Here is a 21,742-nt window from a genome sequence, read left to right as displayed (position 1 = left end):
GTCACTATCTTCTTATGAGATGCTTGCAAATAGAAACATACTCTATAAAAGTGACTAAAAGGATCAACATTATACTATTTCTGCTCCTCCAGTCAAAGAATTCCAACTTAACAGTGATTAGTGATAAAAATATGTCCCATTCCCAAGTTCAAATGCAAAGTTTTCTCCAGAATAATACAAGCATTTTGCCTTTAAGGAGACAGTATCCTTTCATACCCATCACATTATTTCATATCATTTCATACCAATGACAGGAAAGCAATGTATTAACTTTGATTTAACTGACCTCAACTTTAGTAGATTATTGTAAGAGGCATGAACCAATAGTGTAAACACTGTTTGTCTGTTTATGTATTGCATTAAGGCTAGTTTTTCATTCAGAAGTCCTTCCTCAGTACTTTTAATGTAATTAGTCCAATGAGATGCAGAAGGCCAAGCAATGGAGTCAAATGAAAGAAAAGGACATTGGGGCCCCAGACCAAATTAGATAAATGATGTTTGCTATAAAATTAGATCAAGTGTGTTTGCTACAAAAGTTAATCATAGTGCTGCATGAGTGAAAGGCCCTAACCCTAACCCAAACTCCACCTTGGTCCTGAACTCAGATATTTTTTTCCTGTGCTTAATTGCCATGCAAAACGGATGCTGGTGGATTTTGGAGCTGTGGTCTTCCTTGAAAATGGCCCCTGCACAACAATGCACCTCCTGTCAACCAATGCTGACTGGGCATGCTAAGCATGGTAGGTCGTGCTCTAAATCTCTTCTCCTCATATTCTGTTTCTAAGATTCTCATTTGCTCTCCCTTCTCGCTCCCACTTGCATCTTCTGTATCATTTTGCATGGAGAGCAGGGACCTAAAAGATCTAAGGTCATGTCCACAGGACACCAATCTGCATAAAATTCACATATGATAATTTATTTTGATATCTTTAAAATTTAAATTTAAAAATAGTTACTAGGATTTATTTACAATTTCAAGATGGCAAAACCAGCCATAAGGTCCCATGTATATCATATCAGACAAAATAATGTTTAAAATTAATTTGCATGTCACACTCAGATCATCATGAATCAGGGGTGTCCAATCTTTTGGTTCCTCTGGGCCACATCAGAAGAAGAAAAATGGTCTTGGGCCGCACATTAAATACACATGCGCTAATGAACACTGACGAGCCAAAAAAAAGTTTGTGCAGAATTTTCATGATAGCTGCCACCACTGTGAGTGCAAGCAGCAAGAGCAAACATGCATTTATTTTATGGGAAGTCACAGTGCAACGTTGCCATCTGTGAAGTTCATGGTTGAGAACCACACAGCTGAGCCACCCAAAAATCACAAAAAGATCTCAATGTTTAAAGTTTATGATTTTATGTTGGGCCGCATCCATAGCCCTCTTGGGCCACATGAGGCCCATGGCCTGCAGGTTGGACACCCCTGTCCTAAATCATTTGCTCCTCCTCAGCTACAATTAATTTGTAATTGCTGTGAACAGGTGTGGAAAAAATACATACAGTTGTGTGTCTCCCCCCACCCATGAATTCATTCAAACACTTTCACTCCCCATGAAAGAAAGCTTCTTGTCCATGTGCTCAGTTGCCACTCTGACTGGATCTTGGAGGATTGGGGCTGCAATGTCCTCTGAAGATTGCCCCTTGCATTAGCCCCCACGGCTACTCCTGGTTTTGAGTAAAAGATTCATGGCCCTCCATAGATTCTGGGCTGGCCCATAAGCCCGAGCAATGCCCTCAATGGACAGGCATCACAAAACAAGTCTGAAAGCCCAGTGTCGCTACCATGTACTCTTTGCCTGGATTGAAAAACAGAGGATGCAAGTATCTTGTGTGGGGAAGTGAATTTTTATAGACAAGGCAAAGGATACTGTTCCCTTAATGCACAGTGCGCATTCCCTTGCAGTGTTTTGCTGGAAGACATTGTGCAGTTTTAAATGAACACTATGGAAGAAATAACAAATGGCAGAACCTCATTTTCCCACAGAAACACAATAATGCAGTTCTGTATTTTAAGTACAGCACATCTAAAGATTCACATGCTGAAATATAAAGAACAAAAACAATAGTCTCAAATTATATCAAATAGTTTTAATGAGAGTGTTTGGTTCCAGGGTATCATCAAAGCCCAAATCTGATTTCTACTGAAAGAAAGAAAGATTAGAGCTTTTAAAGTTGTTATACAGAACTGCATCTATGTTTAGAAAAACAATCCCTCTCCACCAAAACAACTAATGGTTTTCCCCACCCCATGATAGCTGAAACTCATGAAAGAACCTCTGTGGGCAACACCCAATAACGATCCCCACAATTAAATAGAAACATGCATGAGAAAGAGCATAAATCATTTGAGAGGGCAGAATTTAGCATATGGTTTTATCCCCAAAGCATTAAGGAGCAGCATTCTCTTGAGCATTGTTTCTTTGCAGCTGCAGCAAGAAGGCAGACCCATGCAAAGCTCTTGGTTAAAGCAGCATGTTCAACACCCTTGGCAGTCGCCTATGCAAACCCAGATCTTTCTTATGTGCATTCTACTGAAAGCGTTTAATTGCACTTGGCTAAGCAAAGCAACCAGTTATAAGGCTGTATTTGCAAGATCAAAGACACTTTACCAATGCTGGCTTCAGAAGTAATTTTTATTTCTCATTCTTTAACCATCAGGGCAGTGAAGTTCAGACTGTGTGCCAGTTCCCAGGAAGCTTATCAGAAGTTCCTCAGAAGATCAGTAACAAAAGACAAGCATCCCTGAAGCTGAAAAACACTTTTGCCCACTGGTGCTTGAGCTTTACCTGCAATTCATAGCCTTAGGGTTGTGTTTGATGTTCTCTAAGCTGTACGCTTGGTTCAGGACAGGAGACAGTGAAGCCCTGATTAATTGATATGCCCCCTGCAGCAGTCTTTTCTGTTCTGTTCTGTTTTATTGAGTCTTGTTGAAATTTTACAATGAAAAAGAAGTTGAAAAAGAACAGCCTCCCCTAATCTGCAACTCCCATCATTCCCAGCCAGCATGGACACTGGGAATAAAGGAGCTGCAAGCAAACACATCTGGATGGCAAGACTATCCCAGAACCTGTCACAGAAGCCTCTGGCAGATGAATCAATGTGGAAAGTATGCCTCCAAGCGAGAAAGGCTAAAACCAGAATGCACAGGGAACTGGCTGTGCTTTCACTCTTAGATACATGGATTCTGCTGACTTTTCTCAAATAGATGTTGATAAGAGTGCATGTTTGCTCAGAAGTATGTTGCATTGTGACCAACAGGATTTACTCCCCAGGACACACTTACACAGTAAGTGCATTTAGGATCACAGCTACAAAAACTGCAGGGAAAGATTTATTCTTTACAGTTTGTTAGACAGCAGCGGAGAGAGACTGAAGAATGCTGATCTGATTAATATTGTAAGGGCTTTCAGCTGTTCCACTGTGTTAAAGTGAGCAATCAATACAATGAGTTTGTTTTACTAAACTTTGATCATTGCCTGTGGATAAACTTCTTGCTCACCAAGCCAATCTAGCCAGTTTGTAAGAACTGAGCATCCAAGTTGGCCAACAGGGCAAGGAACAATCTAGGAACAGAGGCTGATCTGCTAAGGTCAATTCCCACCATCCAGAGGAGTTATGTGGACCAATCTGAGAATGCCTTCTGAAGACCATGATAGAAAACCTATAATAAATGACAAGGCTATCTTAAATGTCCAGGAACATGGGCATGCAATGGAACCAAAGTTCCACTTCTCGATTTATGCCTGGTTGTCTGGATGTGGCAAAACCTTTATGTTCCAACCATAAGCCCTTCCCAGTGATCAGGCAGAAGAAACCCCCTATTTGGCAACTAACCATCTTCCTCCTCCTTCTTCATCCTGAGATGGATTCGATGGGTAAGTGGCACTAGTGCTATACCAGAGAGGGAATGTAGTAAGAGGCAAAGAAGATCTTCTCCTTTATGTCCTTTCAGCCAGCATAACAATCCTTGCACATAACCACAAACTTCTTATACATTGTGTCACTAGATGATCCCACCACCAAATAGTTGGTATGGCTGGGGAAACAGTTGGTAAGTTTTAAATGTTTGGTAAAGCCTTGTACTAGCCATAAACAAAACTCTTTGGAACTAACTACAACTATCTGCAACATATCATGTAGAAATTGCATTCATCCCTACATAGATACTCAAGTGCATAACAAATCTCCATGTTCTAAGGGTAAAGCATCCTCGATCCTATTAAAATAACTGGAACAAAGCCAGCTCAAGTTTATAAAACATCAGACTACATTTTTTTAAACCTTGAGACTGAGCTGTTTGCTCTCTCTCTCTCTCTCTCTCTCTCTCTCTCTCTCTCTCTCTCTCTCTCTATCTATCTATCTTTTAAAACATTTGTATGCCACCCAGTTGTGTCACAGCACCTCTGGGCAGCTCTGTGGAAAATTTACCTTCAGATCCATTCAAACCAGCTTTAACATCACACATGTAGCACAGCTTGACTTGTTAAAGGTGGTGTGTAAACAAAAAGCGTCAGTCGAGCATGCAGGCCAGCCACAGACAGGCTCATCTTACCAAACGACAGAAAAGCAACATGCGCTTATGCCACCATTTTTCAAACTACATTCCAGGAAGGCCAGTGAAGGTACAGTTTAACTAGGAAATGCTTCCGTGAAGACAACTTCACATTACTAGCTTTCCCCTGCACCATGCGCCCACAGAGAACTGGGATTGTTCCAGAAAGCTTGTTCACTTGCATGGGGCTAGTTGGCAGCCTCATTTGCTTAGCTAGATCGTTGGGTCAGCTGCATGGGAGAACCCGCACAGCACTCTCCAGAACCGGCTGTACACATGTAACTGTCTTCTTGTAGTGTGTTGACATGGAGAACAAATACATGGAAACAGGAATGGAAACATGCTTCTTATATAAATATCAAGTGAGGATAGGCCCTACATGCAAACAGTTGCTGTATGAGTGCTCTTGTTCCTGATTGCACCTACAAGCTCTGTGCAGAAACTCCCAAACTACAGCAAGCCAAGGTGGATGTTGCAGGCTTCAAATCTGAACTGCACAAAGACGCAGGGTTGGGAAGCTTAGCTGACCTGCAGCCCGAGGGTGGAGCCAATTTCCTTTGGTGGGGAATGGACAAAGGGGATACAGTCTGGAATCAACTGCTGGTTTGGGCGAGAACTCACACTCCAAACGAGAAGGTCTTAACTGGACCTTGCTAAGAACCTTTAGTTCTTAGTCTCTTGCTAACATAATCAAGATCATAAATTGGAATCTAATGGGAAAGAAAAAGAAGAGATGTTGTGGAGAGACAGACACCAGGCCACAAATCTCTGCACATTTAGGGTCCATTCTCCCCCACTGAACCTCAGAAGTATCTTCTGCTCTCCTGCTCCATGAGTTCTGTGTGCACAGAGAGATATCATGAGAGCATGACTGCTCTTTTCTCAGCAAACTGTGAAGCATTTTGCATTGCCATTCAGCAAACTGCAAGAATTTAGTGTTTATTGTTAATGAAATTTATGCTCTTACAGAAGGAAACAAAGGATGTTATTCCATCAGTTCTCTGACATGCCAAAAAAGTGGGTGTCCTAGCCTTTATAAAAACTGGCTGCATGGGCTTGTATGGTGGCGAAAACTGAAAACAGCCTATTCCAACCTGGGGATTTCAGATGCTTGGACTAGCACACAGTATTCCTGACCCCTAGCATGTTGGTTGAAGCTGATGGGAGTTCAAAACTGGGAAGCCTGGTGAAAAACCCCATGTGTATCACAATCTGTTCCCCAGCTGGAATTGGGGGATAACTACATTAACTGCTGCTGCTTTCCCCAACCCTCCAGATGTGAACTATAAATTCCATCATCCCCAGCCAGCTGCTCTAGTGCATGACCTTTAAAACAGATGCACATTTTTGAAGATAAACTGATTGGAACTGTTAATCCCACACCAGTTAAAAAGACAAAACAACACAGATGTGATATAACCATCATGTCTTCTATGCAGCTATCTTTGAAAGTAGCCTTTCATTCACCCTGCTTCTTAACTGTTTGGCATGCTAAAACCCTAATGTAATCACATTCAGTATGCAGTAGCATCACATAAATACACCATGTATGTCATCTGAACACTTAACATATTCCAGGCATTGCTGGCTCCTAATAAGGGGACAGTTTCTCCACTGATGCAAAGGAAAATGACTTCTTTATAGCCTTCAGGATGTTGAAGAGGGCAAGATCCAGTCCTATCTAAAGGAGCCAAAGTAGGACTAGATTAATGGGGCACTCCTATACTTGCTTACTCAGATGTAGGTCTCACTATGCTCAATGGGATTTACTCCCAAGTAAGCATTTGGGGGATTGCAGTCAGAAGGATTTTGGACCCCTCATATGCACTGTGTTCATCCAGATTTTGGTGCAGATTTTGGTGCACAGCTGCTACTGAGTGCTTCAAATGTTAGTCCTGGAATTTCCCATTGGGCTGGCCTATTCACTCACAGAATACATACAGCCACCCATTTGCTCAACAGTCCAACACAATGTGAGCAAGCAGGCCAAATGAACTTTATGCAGTAGTGAGATCTGTCGGCCACTGACAATGGATGTTTTCCTGCTACATTCAGCTCTGGAAATGTCTCCTTAAGAGTTCACATGCACCGCTAGAGATGAATGACGAACAACACAGGAAGACCTTACTTGGAAAAAAAAGTGCCTTCTAGCTTTTCTACTAGCATTGAGCCCTATTTTCTAAACATGTTGGGAAAAAACACTTTTGTTATTCAAATGCAGTGAAATGAGCAGTTATCATGTGGAATGACCTACACTCAAGTTTTACACTGTCTCTTACAATGAATTGCTTTCCGTGTAGGAAATACATTAAAAGGACTGCAGTTTAAAGCTTTAGGAAAGAAGCAAGGGTGTACACCAAACCCTCATGTACTATCTTGAATGGGTTTCACTTACTGATTGGGTATGCTATACACATTCTGCACACAGATACATACATCCGGTTCTTGTCGTGTTGTGTGAGCTTCTGTTAGTAGTAGACATGGCACCTGGCTCCAATTTAGTGCCTAGGTTTAAAATACACTGGGGGAAATCCCAATGTACACTTGTGTGTCAGAATTTCCGCCTTCTCTCTTTCCTCCTCCAGCCCTCTGTGCTGCCCAAATATCTGTTCCAGAGGGTTTCGTTGCCCTCCCGAGCAAATTTGAGGGTGCACAAAGGGAGGAGCAAGCCCTCATGCTTCCAAGGAAACTACACTAAGGAACTGCCAAAAGAAGCTGTTCCATCCATTAGATGATCATGATTTATATGTCACTTAATATAAGAACATTTCTAAGCAATTCACATATAAAATTCAATTCAGTGCAAAATTAGCCTCCCATATTCGGCTTGTTAATACCATGAAAATGAGCACAGAAATGTGGGCATTAGCATTTGAGTGACATTCCTTCTCTTCTGCCATTTCACCCTGGTCTCCTGCCTGCCCGTAGTGATTGCTATGCCAGGGGATGTGATTTATATTACTGACACTTGCGAAGTAAATCTCAGAGCGCTGCACTGGCACTCCATCACAGGGAGCAAGCTCAGTGTAAAATAAAAATTCTGCAGCAAAGTAAGGTTGGTTCCATGAAGAGAAAAACTGAAATCCGTATATCGCATATGAACTAGCAAATGCCATAATTTCTCTTCTTGCTGAGAGATGGGTGAGGCACAAATATATTTTATACAATATTTATATAATGTTCCATATGTTAAACTTTGTGTGAACATTTATTTATTTTAAGACTGAATAAAATGAATATAATAATTACCACTCCTGTGTTCTCAAGCTTAGAGCTGGGAAAGGACTGTCCCCATGCTTGTGCCACACTTCAGTGGCCTTCAGGATAACTTTCATAGAAACACGGAATAGTAGAGTCAGAAGGTTCCAAGGTGGCCAATGCCCTGCTAGTGTAGGACACAAAGCTATACCCTCTCACTGAGACGACTGTCCAGTCACTTCTTGACTGCCTCTAGTGTGGGAGAGTCCACAGCCTCACTGGGGAACAGGTCCATTGCCATACGTCTCTGACAGGGAGGGAATTTTTCCTGGTATCTGGCCTGAATCTGGTTTCCTATCATTTATGTCCACTATTATGTGCCCTGCACTCTGGAATGATTGAGAAGAGATCTTGTCCTTCCTCTTTGTGACAGCCATTCAGGTACTTGTAGTGTGCAATCCTATCACCTCTCAGGCTTCTCTTCTTGAGGCTGAACATGCCCACTTCACTCAATCTTTCCTCACAGGGCTAAGCTTCTAGTCCCTGGATCATCCTTGCTGCCCTCCTCTGAACCCCTTTCCAGCTTTTCTGCATCTTTTTAAAACATTGGAGCCCAAAACTGGACACAGTACTCCAGATGAGGCCTGACTAGTACTGAGTATAGTGGAACTAGTACTTCATGTGACACTGATGCTCTATTTGATATCAGAAACACGGCTTTCCTCATACCAGGAGGGAATAGGTTTGCAGTGACTATAAACGTTGAAAGGATATCAAAACTTAAATTGTGCTTGCTCTGTATTACTACTTCCACTTGTCATGTTTAGGGACATAGGTTATTAAGGGCATTTCTACCACTGAAAACCTACTTAAAAACTGCAAACAGCACTGTCCAGGTGGCTGATAAAGAAGGATGTCTAAGAATTTCACCATCAGGAACAGAAAGTTCAGAGCAGTAATTCATTTATTTAAAACATTTGTATGCCACCCCATCGTGCCACAGCACCTCTGGGCAGCTAACAATCATGAGATTGTGAGCCAGGCCAGCATTACTTGAACTCAGTTACCTGGATGGCCAGGTGTCCTCCTTTATCCTTTCCAGGGGACAGTCCTCTATTTGGAGGGCTCCTGAGAAGCAACCTTTACTTGATACTATCTTCTGCTTGAGAGTGTGTCCTGTCCAAATCTGATATTTATTTATTTATTTATTTATTTATTTATTTATTTATTTATTTATTTATATTCCACCTTTTTTCCTTTTAAGGAATTCAGGCTGGCCTACATAATGATCCTCCTCCTTTTCATCACACAAGAACCCTATGGTGTAGGTTGGGCTGAGGGTCAGTGATTGACTCAGATCACTGCTGAGGGACTACAACCCAGGATCTCCTGAGCCCTGGTCCAGCACTCTTAGCCACCACACCACACCGACTCTAGTTTTAGGACAGAGAACTATTGCTCATCAACCGACTGGGCAGGCAGGCTCACATGCTCTATCGCTGCTACACATTGTCTAGATGGCCACAAGACAGGTCAGTTTCCAGCAGCAATGCTGAGGTTGGAGCTGGGACTCTGTCTGCCCACAGAATGCCCTCCCTCTGTTCTCACAGCAGGTCCAGTTCGTTCCATGCTGGAGTTGCATGGGTGACTTGAGAGCTGGTGGGTGGTGTTCTGGGGGAGCAGGGAGCAGTGAGGCTCCCCTGGAATACAAGGAGTCCAGGCAGTGGGATTCTTGGCTGTACCTCAATTCCTCCTCCTCACAAGCAGGAAGAAAATATAGAGGGGGCCAAAATCTTTGTCTCTACATTCTTCTAGCCCACAGGACGAGGCCAACAATCCTCCAAATATGGAGGGCTTCAGATGGCCACACTGGAGGGAGCCCTCATTGCATTTCTAGCCAAATTATAATAAGCAGTTCTATATTAGCATCTACGCATGTGAAATGACATCTTAGGAAAAGTTGACCCTTCTTCAGTCCTCTTTTTTGTGGTGCATTTCCTCTTTTCTTGGACTTCATAAGTGGCTACCCCATTAGACTCAGACCACAGACTTTGTGGGGCCATAGTGCCTGGCCCACAGGTGCCATGGTGTCTGAGATGAAACGTCCGCAAGCCCCAGTTGTAGGTCTTCCAAGTTCTCAAAGGTTTATAATTGAATTCATTTCATTTCACCTTGCCCTCTCTCCAAAGAGCTCTAGGCAGTGTACAATACGGAGATAAAATAAGCTGAAAAAGGAGACTTGGCCCATGGTTAACCCAGGAAGCTTCATGACTAGATGGGGATTGGAACATGGGACAGGCCTAAATCTAACTGTTAAACCACAAAATCTTTCCTTTTCTTCTCTTTTTTTCTACACTTAGCCTCATCTGATTTATGAGCTGATGGGGAAGGTGGGAAGAACCTATTCACTGAGCAGGCACCAAACTGTTCCATTAAACTGAAAACACGCAGAAGGGGCAACGAGCTGGAGCAGCTTACAGAAAAAGCCTTGAGGCACATACCACTCTCAATCTGACTAGGAGAAAGGCCAAATTCTATTCCCTCAAAAATAGGAGTGGAAGTTTTGCCTTTCTTTAGAGGAGGAAAAGGCTAGTCATTTGAGGACCTGAGTTTCTGGAGACTTTTCAAACATTTCCTTCTCTACAGTCTATATCCTGAGAGTTCTTACTGAAGTTAAATAAGCCATTCCCACACCAACCCCTGGGGCTGACACAACCCATCAGAAAGTACTGCTGGGAAGCTTTCCTCTATTTTGAACTTGTTTGCACGGGGATTACCTGGTGGTTTGTACAATCCCTTACTCTGGATCGTACTTGGAATTACATTACACTGACCTAGTTTAGTAAACAATGCTTGGCAATCTCTGGGTTGTTTAAAGCAATATGCTTGTTTTTTTTGCTTGTTAATTAGCAACCCAAGAATGCCTTATTTCTGGGATGTTTCATGATGTCTGAACCCAGCTCTGGGATGTTTAGGATTCCAGCTATTGCTCAGACTTCGTCATTCAATCAAGTAAGTCAAAATTATTTTAACAAATAAGGAACCCATAGTTTCTGGGTCTGGATGTTATGAAAAGACCCATGCATGGCATTCTTGAGTTGCCGATTAAAAACAAAAGAAAAAGCAAATGTCTTGCTTTTACTTTTTGTACATCCTTAAATACCAGAGGAGAGTCTTAATTGATGGGCCATAAATGAGAATTTGCTTTCATTTAGCTTAACACCCTCCCATGAGATGCACATTCATGATTCTAAATAATACTCTAAGTGTCCTTGTTTAACATAATTTCCTGCTACCCAGTAAACAACTTTTCCTGCTGCTCCTCCACTCCAGCTTTTGCTTTTCGAGGAAATGTTGAGGCTATCTTTCAAGCGTTTGTTACTGTAAACTGGTTGGAATTGCCATTCATCATGTCTCATTCTGACCCCTTTCCAGGAATCTTCAGAAGTTAACATCTTTGAAGGAGGAAAGGATGCTTCTGCCTCTAGTGCCCACAAGCAAGTAAAATGCATAGGCACCAACACTAATGAAGCCTGCAGGGCATAAGCCGCTTGTCATGCTACAACTGGCAAGGGTGATTTCTGAACTTTCGGTAAGATGTTAAACTTCCCAGCGTAGCTGTGCAAAAGAATAGGCACCCTGTTTGCTTTTAAATCAGCAGAACAGCTGCAACGATGTAAATAAATACAGGCTACTGCAGTGAGAAAAACTTCTCCACAATGAATAATAATAAGGAGTTATAGCCCAGGCACCGACCCTGAATAGGCATGTAGCAAGTATGCAAAGGGTTTTTATTTTTCTATGTTACAGATTAGATCGTATGTTCTTAAGGACTGTTTATCTTCACCCACACAGACACATGCAACCTGTCAAACATTAAGATCTCTTTAAAATAGTTGTCCGTTCATTTTAGAACAATTGTGAAATTTTGGAAAATCTAAACACCAGTTGGGAGCTCAAGTAATAACAGAATTCAGGTCCGTACCCTCCAACATTTTAGGCATAAAATAGAGGGTGCTTGTATAAGGTGATTCATATCACTTCCTTTTGGATGTTGTTTGGTCTGCCATTCTGGAGAATTTCTAATTCATATCACACTAAGAATTCTGTTATACAGAAGACTACTCCAAATTCTGTGATTCAGTGTTTGGCTCAAAAATGTCTTCACAAATGTTTATTTGGAGGGGAATGCACACTAAGTCATGCACTTTAGGAAAAATGCATGTGGCATTTTATACAAAGTTGTAAAATTGTGCATTCATTTTGATGCATTCTTTTTTCAAAAGAGCAGACTGATGTGCAAGCAGGGCAGAACATGCTTATGACATATGAAATAGACATGAACTGAAAACAGAGTGACCATAAAATAAAGACGGTCCTTGACAAATAGGGATAATTGGAATCTATTCAAACTACACCTATTCAGCATCAGTAAACATCTTTCTATATAGTAACTATATAGTTATAGTCCTACAAAGGCACATAGGAACTAACCCTGGGAGACATAGGTAGGTGGCAGGCAGTTGCTACCATTTCATATGAATATGGGAGATAAAGAAGCAGTAAGGTAGTCAGTCTCTTTACAGCCCATACTTGATATCACATTATTAATTTTAGGCTGTTGTTTTTAATCATATTATATTACAAAATACAATCAGCACATTGAAAATCAATGGAAGATTTCATACAGACACATTGAAACTCAAATAGCACCTGGTATGTTCAATTTCTTAGCAGGAAGATGCTGCATCCTAAGACTGCATCCTAAGACCATACACTTGTGAATGGGAAGCTCCAGCTCCTAAAGCCATACGTAGAAAGGCTGGTTCTTCTTGGTGAGTGTGACAAAATGCATGTTGAAAATAACACTCTTATTTCCTTTTTGTTACTGCTGTAGTGAGGTGTTATGGAAAAGTAGCCAGAGCTGAGGACTGAGAAGGGTTGAATATAGGCCCTGAAATAGAAGAACGGGACCGTACAAAGGGTCCTGCTAACCTAGCACACCGTTCACACAATGCTGCTGGCCCATTAGAAACCCACAAGTAAGACAAGAGTACAATAGCTTCCTCCAGTTGTGTTCCTCATATAGCAGCGGCTGGTATACACAGGCAAGCTGCTTCTGATGTTGGAGGGTTTGTATCTGCAAGGCAAGGGGTGCGGTTGGCTTCGTGCCACACAGCATTATACAGCAGGGCCTAAACATGCCATTTTGCTCTCATGAGATCAGAGAATGTTCTCAACATGTTTGCTGGGTCACCCACATGCCGTCTTGCAAACTTCAAATAGGGTTTGATATAGGTTAGTTTCAATGATGGCTTTCTTCTCAGCACTCTTCCATAAAGCCCAACCTTAAGGAATATCCAGGTGATCATTGTCTCCCATCTCAGCTGCAGATTTCTCAGCTCCTTTAGAGTTACCACTGGACTGTCGGTTGCTTCTCCTTACCCGATCACTGAGATCTGGTGGATGGCCTTCTCTAGGCAGACTGACAATTGAGCCATATTCTTGGGGAACATGATAGTTTGGGTTTTTTTAAACAACCCATCCCTGATTGGTGTTTCTGCAAAACTTTAACCTGAAGTTGTTTTGCGAGCAACTTGGTATTCATGATGCTATTTGTTTACCATAGATACATGCTCTAATGAATTCTGGGACCATCCTTCCCAAATCAGGTGTCCTGAATCTGAAATCATGCAGCACTCAATCACACACAGCTGGATGTCATTCAGTTATTTGCAGTATGTGACTTTCAGAGGAGGAGGTTGTACAATAGCCTATTTAAGTCATAGAAAAGGGGGGCAATTTTTATGCATCAACAAGTGCTAGTTTGTTTTTGTTGACTTTTGTGCCACAGTAAAAATATTTTGTGCCTTTACAGTGTTGAGTGTCTTCTGTACATCAAGTGGTAACAATGCCAATTAAATTGATTTCACTTCCAGTTTTGTAGCACAACAAAATGTTAAAAAGTCAAAGGGCAATGGCTTTGTGTAGAGCTGCTCAGGGTAAATAAAGGTTGTCTAGAAACAAGCAAGCTTTAGTGAACTTCTCTGCTACAGGAAAAAAGTTGTGTTCAGGATGATTAACCAGATACTCAAAATAGAGAGATGTAATTATTTGTGCATTCTTTCTTTGAGTACACTGATTTTAATATGATTGGTAAAAAAATTAAAATTGTGACAGTTCTGAAACATAGCAAACCGTTTGCGGTTATGGCAGCTTTGTTGGAAGGAAGAATAAATTTCATTGTTTTTCGTTGAAGTGGCCAAAACAGAACAGAAAAAACCCAAGTGAAGTGTAAGTCACTGTTGCATGCATACAATTGAACCAATGCAGGTCAGTTAGGTAAAGATAAGGACACTTATTATTACTAGGTCCTTTTGTGAGAAGAAGTGATTTGTTGAAATGATTGTTGCTTTTCTCCTGAGCTGTACGTAGAGATTAAATTCAAGTATAAAGTGTGATATAAATACTCATTAAGAAATGATCAGAAATCTAGCTGATGCAGTGCTGTGGTCTTGCAACTGACTTTTTGATCATTTGTTCTCGGATTGTGGGTGGTGAAGATCCTGACAATTCATCCTTGTATTTATTGAAGCTGAAGTCCAGAAATCACACCTTGTCATTTGTTTGTGGAGGAAACTATCAGTAACTAGACTGAACAAGCAGGACCCACAGACCAAAATACAAACAGATTCCTGTATTCCAGTGAACAGAATCCAGAGTCTTTGTAGTATCAGGCAAAGTTGAAAGTCTGATTTACACTTCTTTTAAAATCTGCTTTTGAGTATTAATTCCCTTAATCTATATTGTTCTAATCTCCAGAATTTTGTTTCTGCCAAATTCTGCCTAAGGTCTACACTAATGCATCTTCATGTTTGCAGCAAGAAAGGTTTGCTAAAAGGGTCATTAAGGAGAATGTTTGCTCCAGAGCCCCTCAATTACAGTTGGATGGGCAGCAGAAGAACAGTAAAGGGCAATGAAGATACAGAAAAGCAAATGAGCCAGTTCAAGGAAAACTTAATGTGCCCATCTGTGGGCAAAATGGTAAATTTACTTAGGAACAGGTGCAGTGGCACCCCTTAAGTGACAATGATCTTAAGCCTGACCTGGCACTGTGATAGATGTCTGGAGAAACTTTGGACTGACCTTCCCGCAACAACCTGTCCAAGGAGTTTACAGGTCCCAGACCTCCAACTGCCCTTTACATTATATTCTGAGGTACATGACATGAAGAACAGCCAGTGCAAACTTCATTTTCAACAGCGTAGGATCTAAGCTATCAAGAAATAATGTGTCTCAATGTACATGGTATCAGAGACAAAGAGCAGGGAGTGGTGTCTCCCTCCAGGATGACCTGCTTATGACCCACAGGATCTTCTGGCTGATTGGCCACTGTTGGAATGAAGCACGCCAAGGCTAGATGGACCTTTAGCCTGATCCAGAAAAGCAATGCTTGTGTGCTTAAGAAGCAACTCATTGTGTATGGACCCCACATTGCCACGGTGCCTAGTTATGGCTCTAGTGTGCCAGCTTTACTTAACCTGACCCCACCTTCCCCTTTCAGGCTGAATATTTTTGAGGACCCACAGGGCCTTTGTCAGCCTACAGGGTTCTGCTGTCACGAACTGTCTTTGAAAAACTTGGGCTGCAAATTTACGAGACCCTGTAACGTCAATTAATTTCAGTGGGGCACAGCTCCAATCTCAACAAGAGAATGAAGACTGAAAACACACTGCTGATGAGCAATGTCAACAATAAAAGGAGCAGCTTAGCTGAAACACTCACAAAATTGTTTAATGTATGACCTCACAAAATAAGCCCATTGCTATTTTTAAGACTGTGCCTTTCCTCCAGCGATATCTGGTAAGTTGCTATAGTTATAAAGCATGGAACACACACACAGAAGCCAGACACAATCATCAAGGGAGTGAAATAAAACTATTAATTTTAGTTAATTAATTAATCAAAAACTAATTAATAATTAGTGTGTTCAATGCAGCCATTGAAGAGCTGCAGGACCCTTTCCATCCTATAGCACAGTAGATATTTCTACTTTATAGTAGATATTTCTCCTATAAAGTCACAGTTGCACATTAACTTTAGGATAATATTCCACATTTAATGCTGACTGTGCATACAGAAGATATCAGGCTTATCCATTTGCAAGGCGTTGTTTCAGCAGCTCCTACCAGAACTGAAATGACATCCTTGTACACTAAGGTGATCGTTATGAGGTGCTGTCCCCTAGACAGGTCTCTGGTCACAACAACTGGAAACAGTTCCAGTCATCTGCTAGTTTGGCTGACAGCTACTGCAAATCCCAACTGGAAGCCACTGTTCTCCATATTAGCTTAGTGTAGACAGGGGTTCAATGGTACTGATTTGGGCACACAACATACAAATCACTCCCTCAAAGGAAATAAACATTTGCAAGATCGCAACCTGTAATTCACTAATTTTTCCAGCCCTCTCACCTTAACTGTAAGCCAGCATCTCTCTCACTTCTCTAGCAACTAGCCTAGTGCTCCCCCGCCACCCCCCAGAATTGTAGATGACAAACTGATAGGACAATAAGAAACTGAGAAATGATATTAATACATGAACCTATACAAGACACTGTCAGGTTATATACAGCAACATAACTGGGGCTGGTTTTGTTTGTTTTTTGAAAATCTGATGAGGGATATTACCAAAATATTGTTGCTTAACTGACAATGGGGAACATCCATTTGATTAAAAAGGAAATGAATATATCACTATGATTGCAAATCATGTTCTTTCTTTCTTTCTTTTTTAGAACTTGAAGACAGAAAAGTAATTACAGAATGCAAATAAGAATTAACTGGCCCATTTTAAAAGTAGACCGAATAGAATGCCGAACATAAAAGAAATGAAGATCCATTTTGTTTAATAGTGCATTTCATTTCCCCCGTTTACAGTTCTATTAATATGGAAATTGGGATCTGAGAATGGATTGGATGCTTAACCTGTCAGTGTCCCTCTAGGCAAAAGCAAAAGCCCCATGTATATTATAAGCCCTGCATAAAGTGCATGTTCATGATTACATGAAAGCCATTATGAGAGAAGTACAGGCCACATCTGAAGTGTCTCGAAGCCCCGGCAGTGGTGATACTCACGTCGGCATTGGCCCCAGGAGTGGCGAGCCCATCCCCAACAGCAATCCACTCTGCTTCCAAAGCGGCACAATCCCGTTGCGGGAAGTATTTGCCTGGGCCACCTGCAGCAGCACCAAACACAAATTTGGAACATAGTAAACACAGAATCAGAGCTGAGAGGGATGTAGCCCAGGTCTCTGCCCCACCACAGCACAGTATCTATCACTGTCGGTATCAAAACGCCTGTCCACATGTTTACTGAGTGTTTCCATTGAAGGGGATCATGACTGCCTGCCCTGGCAGCTCATTCCATTAAGCTGAACTGCTCCAAGACTTAGAGCAGACCCACTCCAGGGTCACACATGCATATCCATCACTCGATGGCTGTAGCATCAACCAGTGGCAAGCCTGTGATGCTGTCCTCGTATGGCAGGGTGAACCATTATTAAACTTTGCTTTCGTGCATGTCAATCTTCTAAGGCAAAGTCTTATGCAATGTATAAGGCAGAGGTGGAGTCTAAACTCCAGAACACAAAGCCACTCTTTGAACTGCAATAGAAATGTACTGAAGGACAGCACCTCGCTTTGCATCATGCCACCCTCCCAGTTTCTTTCTTTTTAATCATAAGGAATTAAATTAAAATCAGAAGGGATGAGGAGCCTTGTGGGGGCCAAGAGAGGAGACCCAACCCAAGTTATGATCCATTACACAGGTGTAAACAGCCTGGGAAACTCAAATACTTTGGCCACCTAATGAGAAGGAACAACTCATTGGAGAAGACCCTAATGCTGGGAATGATTGACAGCAAAAAGAGAAGGGAATGGTAGAGGATGAGGTGGCTAGATGGAGTCACTGGGGCAGTGGGTGTGAGCTTAAGTGGACTCCGAGAGATGGTGGAGGACAGGAGAGCCTGGAGGAATGTTGACCATGGGGTTGTGATGGGTCGGGCATAGCTCTGCAACTAAACGACAAATAGTCTGGGCCCTCCTCAATCAGCACGGTGTGGATCATAGATTACTGAGGTTGTAGTCCAAAATATCTGAACACCAAGGTTGTGTTCTTTGCAAAAGTACATGCCTGCTGTACTGAATATCCACTGACCAGAAAAATCAACAATTTTATTGTGCTGGTGCAAGCCAGTTCCTGGTGGTTGTGCTGGAATTGTGAAATGTGCAAAGCAAGTGGAGATGCTGCTACACATGGTACAGATAATCACACGGAATAACTTCATCATAATGTTTAAAAGCTCTTACCAGTTGGATCACCCTCATCTCATTATGACTAGCCATGTCTCTGTGGGCTAGATTGTGGCTACCCACAATGTAATAGGCAAGAATCCTACTACCATCTTAGACTTGGGGAAAAAATCCCAAATACTGGGACCAAAATATGGCCCACCACAAACAGAGCTCTATTCTATGGCTATGAATCATGACTGCATCTTTCATACTCCTGAAGAAATTCTACTCTCATCAATAAAATGTGTACTGATGCACCTTTCTTATTTCACTACAGTCAGAGGCTCAGTGCAATACAAGGGCGAATTCTCATTTTCAAGCACTGGGAAAAAGCTGAAGATTTTACTAATTGTGCTGTAGCTTTGCAGCTCTTTTAGCATGTTGGATGTACAGTATGATCGAGGTACATTCCAGTCATTCCCCTGTGCTTTCAGTGCAAGTTCAGGATAAAGATACCACACCTGGGGAAAAGGTAGAGTTTTGGAGAGCACAAATTTTAGGCTGGTGACCAAGGCCAAACAAATGGTGTAGACCCCACTGTTGTTGTGAACCTAATAAAATAGCAATAAAGCATCCTTTATTTGAGCAAATTATACCATCTGCCCACTTGGGGCGAGTGTCAACTGATGAACAGATCAAGAAAGATTGCCCTTTCATAGGTGATCCAATCTAGCCTTTTCTGCATGATCATCCCCATAATTTGCATCAAAGTTTTCCATCACATTTTGACATACTGTAACTGTAGAAATTACACACACATCATAAATCTTGAGCCCTCACTGTTCCATTTCATTTATCTAGATTCATGTTTAAACTTGAGTTGCAATCATCTCAGGGTACTATTCCACATGGACTCCATGCTCAAGTCATCAGTTTCTGGCTTATTTAGCTCATAGGATAGGATTTATATATGAAATGGGATTTAAAAAATAGATCCATGTGATCTTAAAACAATAGGGATTATTCGGAAAGTAACGGGGTGGGGGTGGAGACAGAATGTATTGCTACTACATGAATGCTGACACTATATTTGAATATATTTACAAAACAGACAATCAGTCAGTGTGTACATAGCCATAATTTTCAATCCCCATAAGGAAACATGCACAAAAGCAGGTTTTTGCATGTGCATCACAGAGAACTGCAGGCATAAATCAGATGCATACGCAAAACATGTTTAGAATGTGTTCCAGGTGCTGACTTCACTCCGGAGGAAGATTTCGGTATGGTGTACCTACATGCTGGTACAGCTGGTCTCACACAAAAACTGTCTTTATATGTGACAAAGCTTGAAGCAGGGCAACTTCCCAGAGCAGATTCCCACGTGTACCTACCATGATTAGTGATGGAAGTGCTGTGTGCGCAGCTTGGTATTCCTTTACAAAGAAGCAGCAGGAGGAAATTGCTCCCTCAGAGTGGTTCCAGTCAACTGACATGTAGAGAAATCCTTGCTAGCCCTTGAAAAGGTGCAGACAACTAAGGTACTCCAGGTGGTAAATTCTCACATGGGAAGTTTGGCAGAATCATCAGATGCATAGGCTCCATATTTACAGAATTCCTATCCTTGGTGGCCTTTCTTGTTGTCCTCTCTTGTGGCCTTTAAGCAGATGGCAAGGACTTCATACGATACATCTTCTACCAAGCTTTGGCTGGCTGTATATTCCTGAACCTAACCTTTTCTGTGGCTGATTTCTTGCATACCATCTATTCTGCTGCTGTGTGTTTTTTATCTATTTATTTTAATTTCTATTGCTAGCCACCTAGTAAAAGACAGGGCAGGATATTTCAGCTACAGCAAGAGGCCCTTTGATCAGCCCCACCTGAATTGCTGCTAAATCCCTAACTGAAGACAGTGGACCTATAATGTGTGATTCCATTCAGTTGTTCCTACTCTTGAATGACCTACTCCGGTTACATGGGGCAATTATAGCATGCTCTGTGTGGGGCTGCCTTTTCAGAAGGCTGGAAGCTCCCACTGGGGCAAAGTGTAACCACCTTGTTCCTTCCTGAGGCCAGGTGGCCGGAGCAGATAGCTGTTCTGGTGGGAGCCAGGCCCTTCCCTTCCTGCCCTGGGATCCATAACACCAGAGAGAGCACCACAGTGCAGATCTTTGTAGGTATTTCACTGCTAACAAGGTAAGGCAACTCTAAAAGCCCTCTAGCAAGCTGAGCGACAAGCCTCTGCCCATGTAAAGAGTGAGTGCTGAGCCCAAACTGGGGCTCTCTCCCCAGCCCTTCTCCTTCATTCCCGCTCTGGGCCCCACCCTGATGGTGGCTCCCAGTGGTGGACAGCCAGCTGGTGAGAACCATGCAAGTGCTCTAACTGGGTAGCTCGTCTTTCCGATGCCTCTTCACAGGGCCAGGGGCCAGCAAGGCAAAGGATCTTGCTCCCATTGTGTGTCCCCTCCCGCCTCGTCCAAACATGCCTGCACGGATGGCCTGGGGAACCGCAGGGAGGCCTTGGCTCCTCTTTGAGCTCTACCCTTCCATCACCCCTTCCGTGTTCTCTTCAGAATACGAGGCCTTGGAACGTCAGTAAAGAGTTAGGCTGCCTGGCCCACTGCTGCAGCTACCTTGGAAGCTCTGCAGCAGCTTGGGGGCAGATTATCTGAAAAACCACCTCCACTGGCCATCAAATTGGCAGGATTGAGAGACGGGCACTTTTCCATGCTGGGCCTTCCCTGTGAAATATCCTACCACAGAGTGTGTGTGTGTGTGTGTGTGTGTGCGCGCGTGTGTGCATGCATCTAGATTCCTCCCCAACAGTTTTTAAACATGCCTGCAGCACCCTAATATTACAGTCTGCTTTTAAATAAACAGATGCTGGATCCTATTTTGCATGTTATTGTTATTTTCAAAGTTCTGTGTTGATGGTTTTAGCCATTATTCTACATTGTATTGTTTCCAAATGTTACTATATAATCATCTGGAGAAGGTGTTGCTTCAAAAACCACTTTAAAGGTATATTCTAAAAATAAAAGGCAGCGCCCCATACATTGAACCCCAAGTGGATTTTCTGCAGTTGCAAATACACATTTAGATATTATGAAAGTTGCATTAGCTCATTACAGCAACTGCTGCCAGATTATTTACAAGGAAGTTATTCTTAGACCTTACCATCCCCAGGTATCTTCCTAAATTGCTTAAGAAACAGAGAGTAAGTCGGTCTGCAGACTATCGCCAGTCCCAGCTAATAAATGAGGCAAGATTTCCAGGTGTGCATCCCTTTCTGGGCTTGGGGGATAACAGAGAATACATTCCATCTCCAGGTCTAATTCGCGTGTCGCCACCACTTCCACTGCAGCATCCAAAAGGGGAACTATTCTGCAGCCATTCCTCACACACCTCAAATAGAAACATGGGGTCAAATAGTCATGATTCATACACCAAATCCCACAAGTGATTATCAAGTACTCTGTGTGGGAGTAGTGACTGAGTAAGAAAGTTCAAAAGAACCCCGGGTTGCCCAGACCTGTCAAAGCCTGCCTATCTCATATCTCTGCATAGCTGAAGTATGCATGGAGGAATTATAATCCAGCCTCATGTTTTACAGCTTTCCTGCAGCTTTTCTTCCATTTTCCTCATGCATCTTGTAGATACACCAAGTATCTTTGGAAAAAATACTGGC

At 42.3% G+C, this 21,742-nt stretch overlaps 1 protein-coding gene across 3 annotated transcripts in view; it reads right to left on the bottom strand.

Moving 5' to 3' along the window:
* The window catches only part of NPNT (nephronectin), a 73,074-nt gene that overhangs the window by 49,311 nt on the left and 2,021 nt on the right, over positions 1 to 21,742 (bottom strand). For all 3 annotated transcript variants that reach the window (XM_044428626.1, XM_044428624.1, XM_044428625.1), the window contains exon 2: positions 16,897 to 16,997. In XM_044428626.1, coding sequence (XP_044284561.1) covers positions 16,897 to 16,997 — 101 coding nt within the window. The remainder of the gene's footprint in view (positions 1 to 16,896; positions 16,998 to 21,742) is intronic.

Source organism: Varanus komodoensis, unplaced genomic scaffold (assembly GCF_004798865.1).
Source record: "Varanus komodoensis strain SLA01 unplaced genomic scaffold, ASM479886v1 scaffold2, whole genome shotgun sequence".
In the NCBI taxonomy this organism is placed as follows: domain Eukaryota; kingdom Metazoa; phylum Chordata; class Lepidosauria; order Squamata; family Varanidae; genus Varanus; species Varanus komodoensis.
The sequence above is the reverse complement of the archived record's forward strand: the minus strand, read 5'-3'. Positions and strand labels throughout refer to the sequence as shown.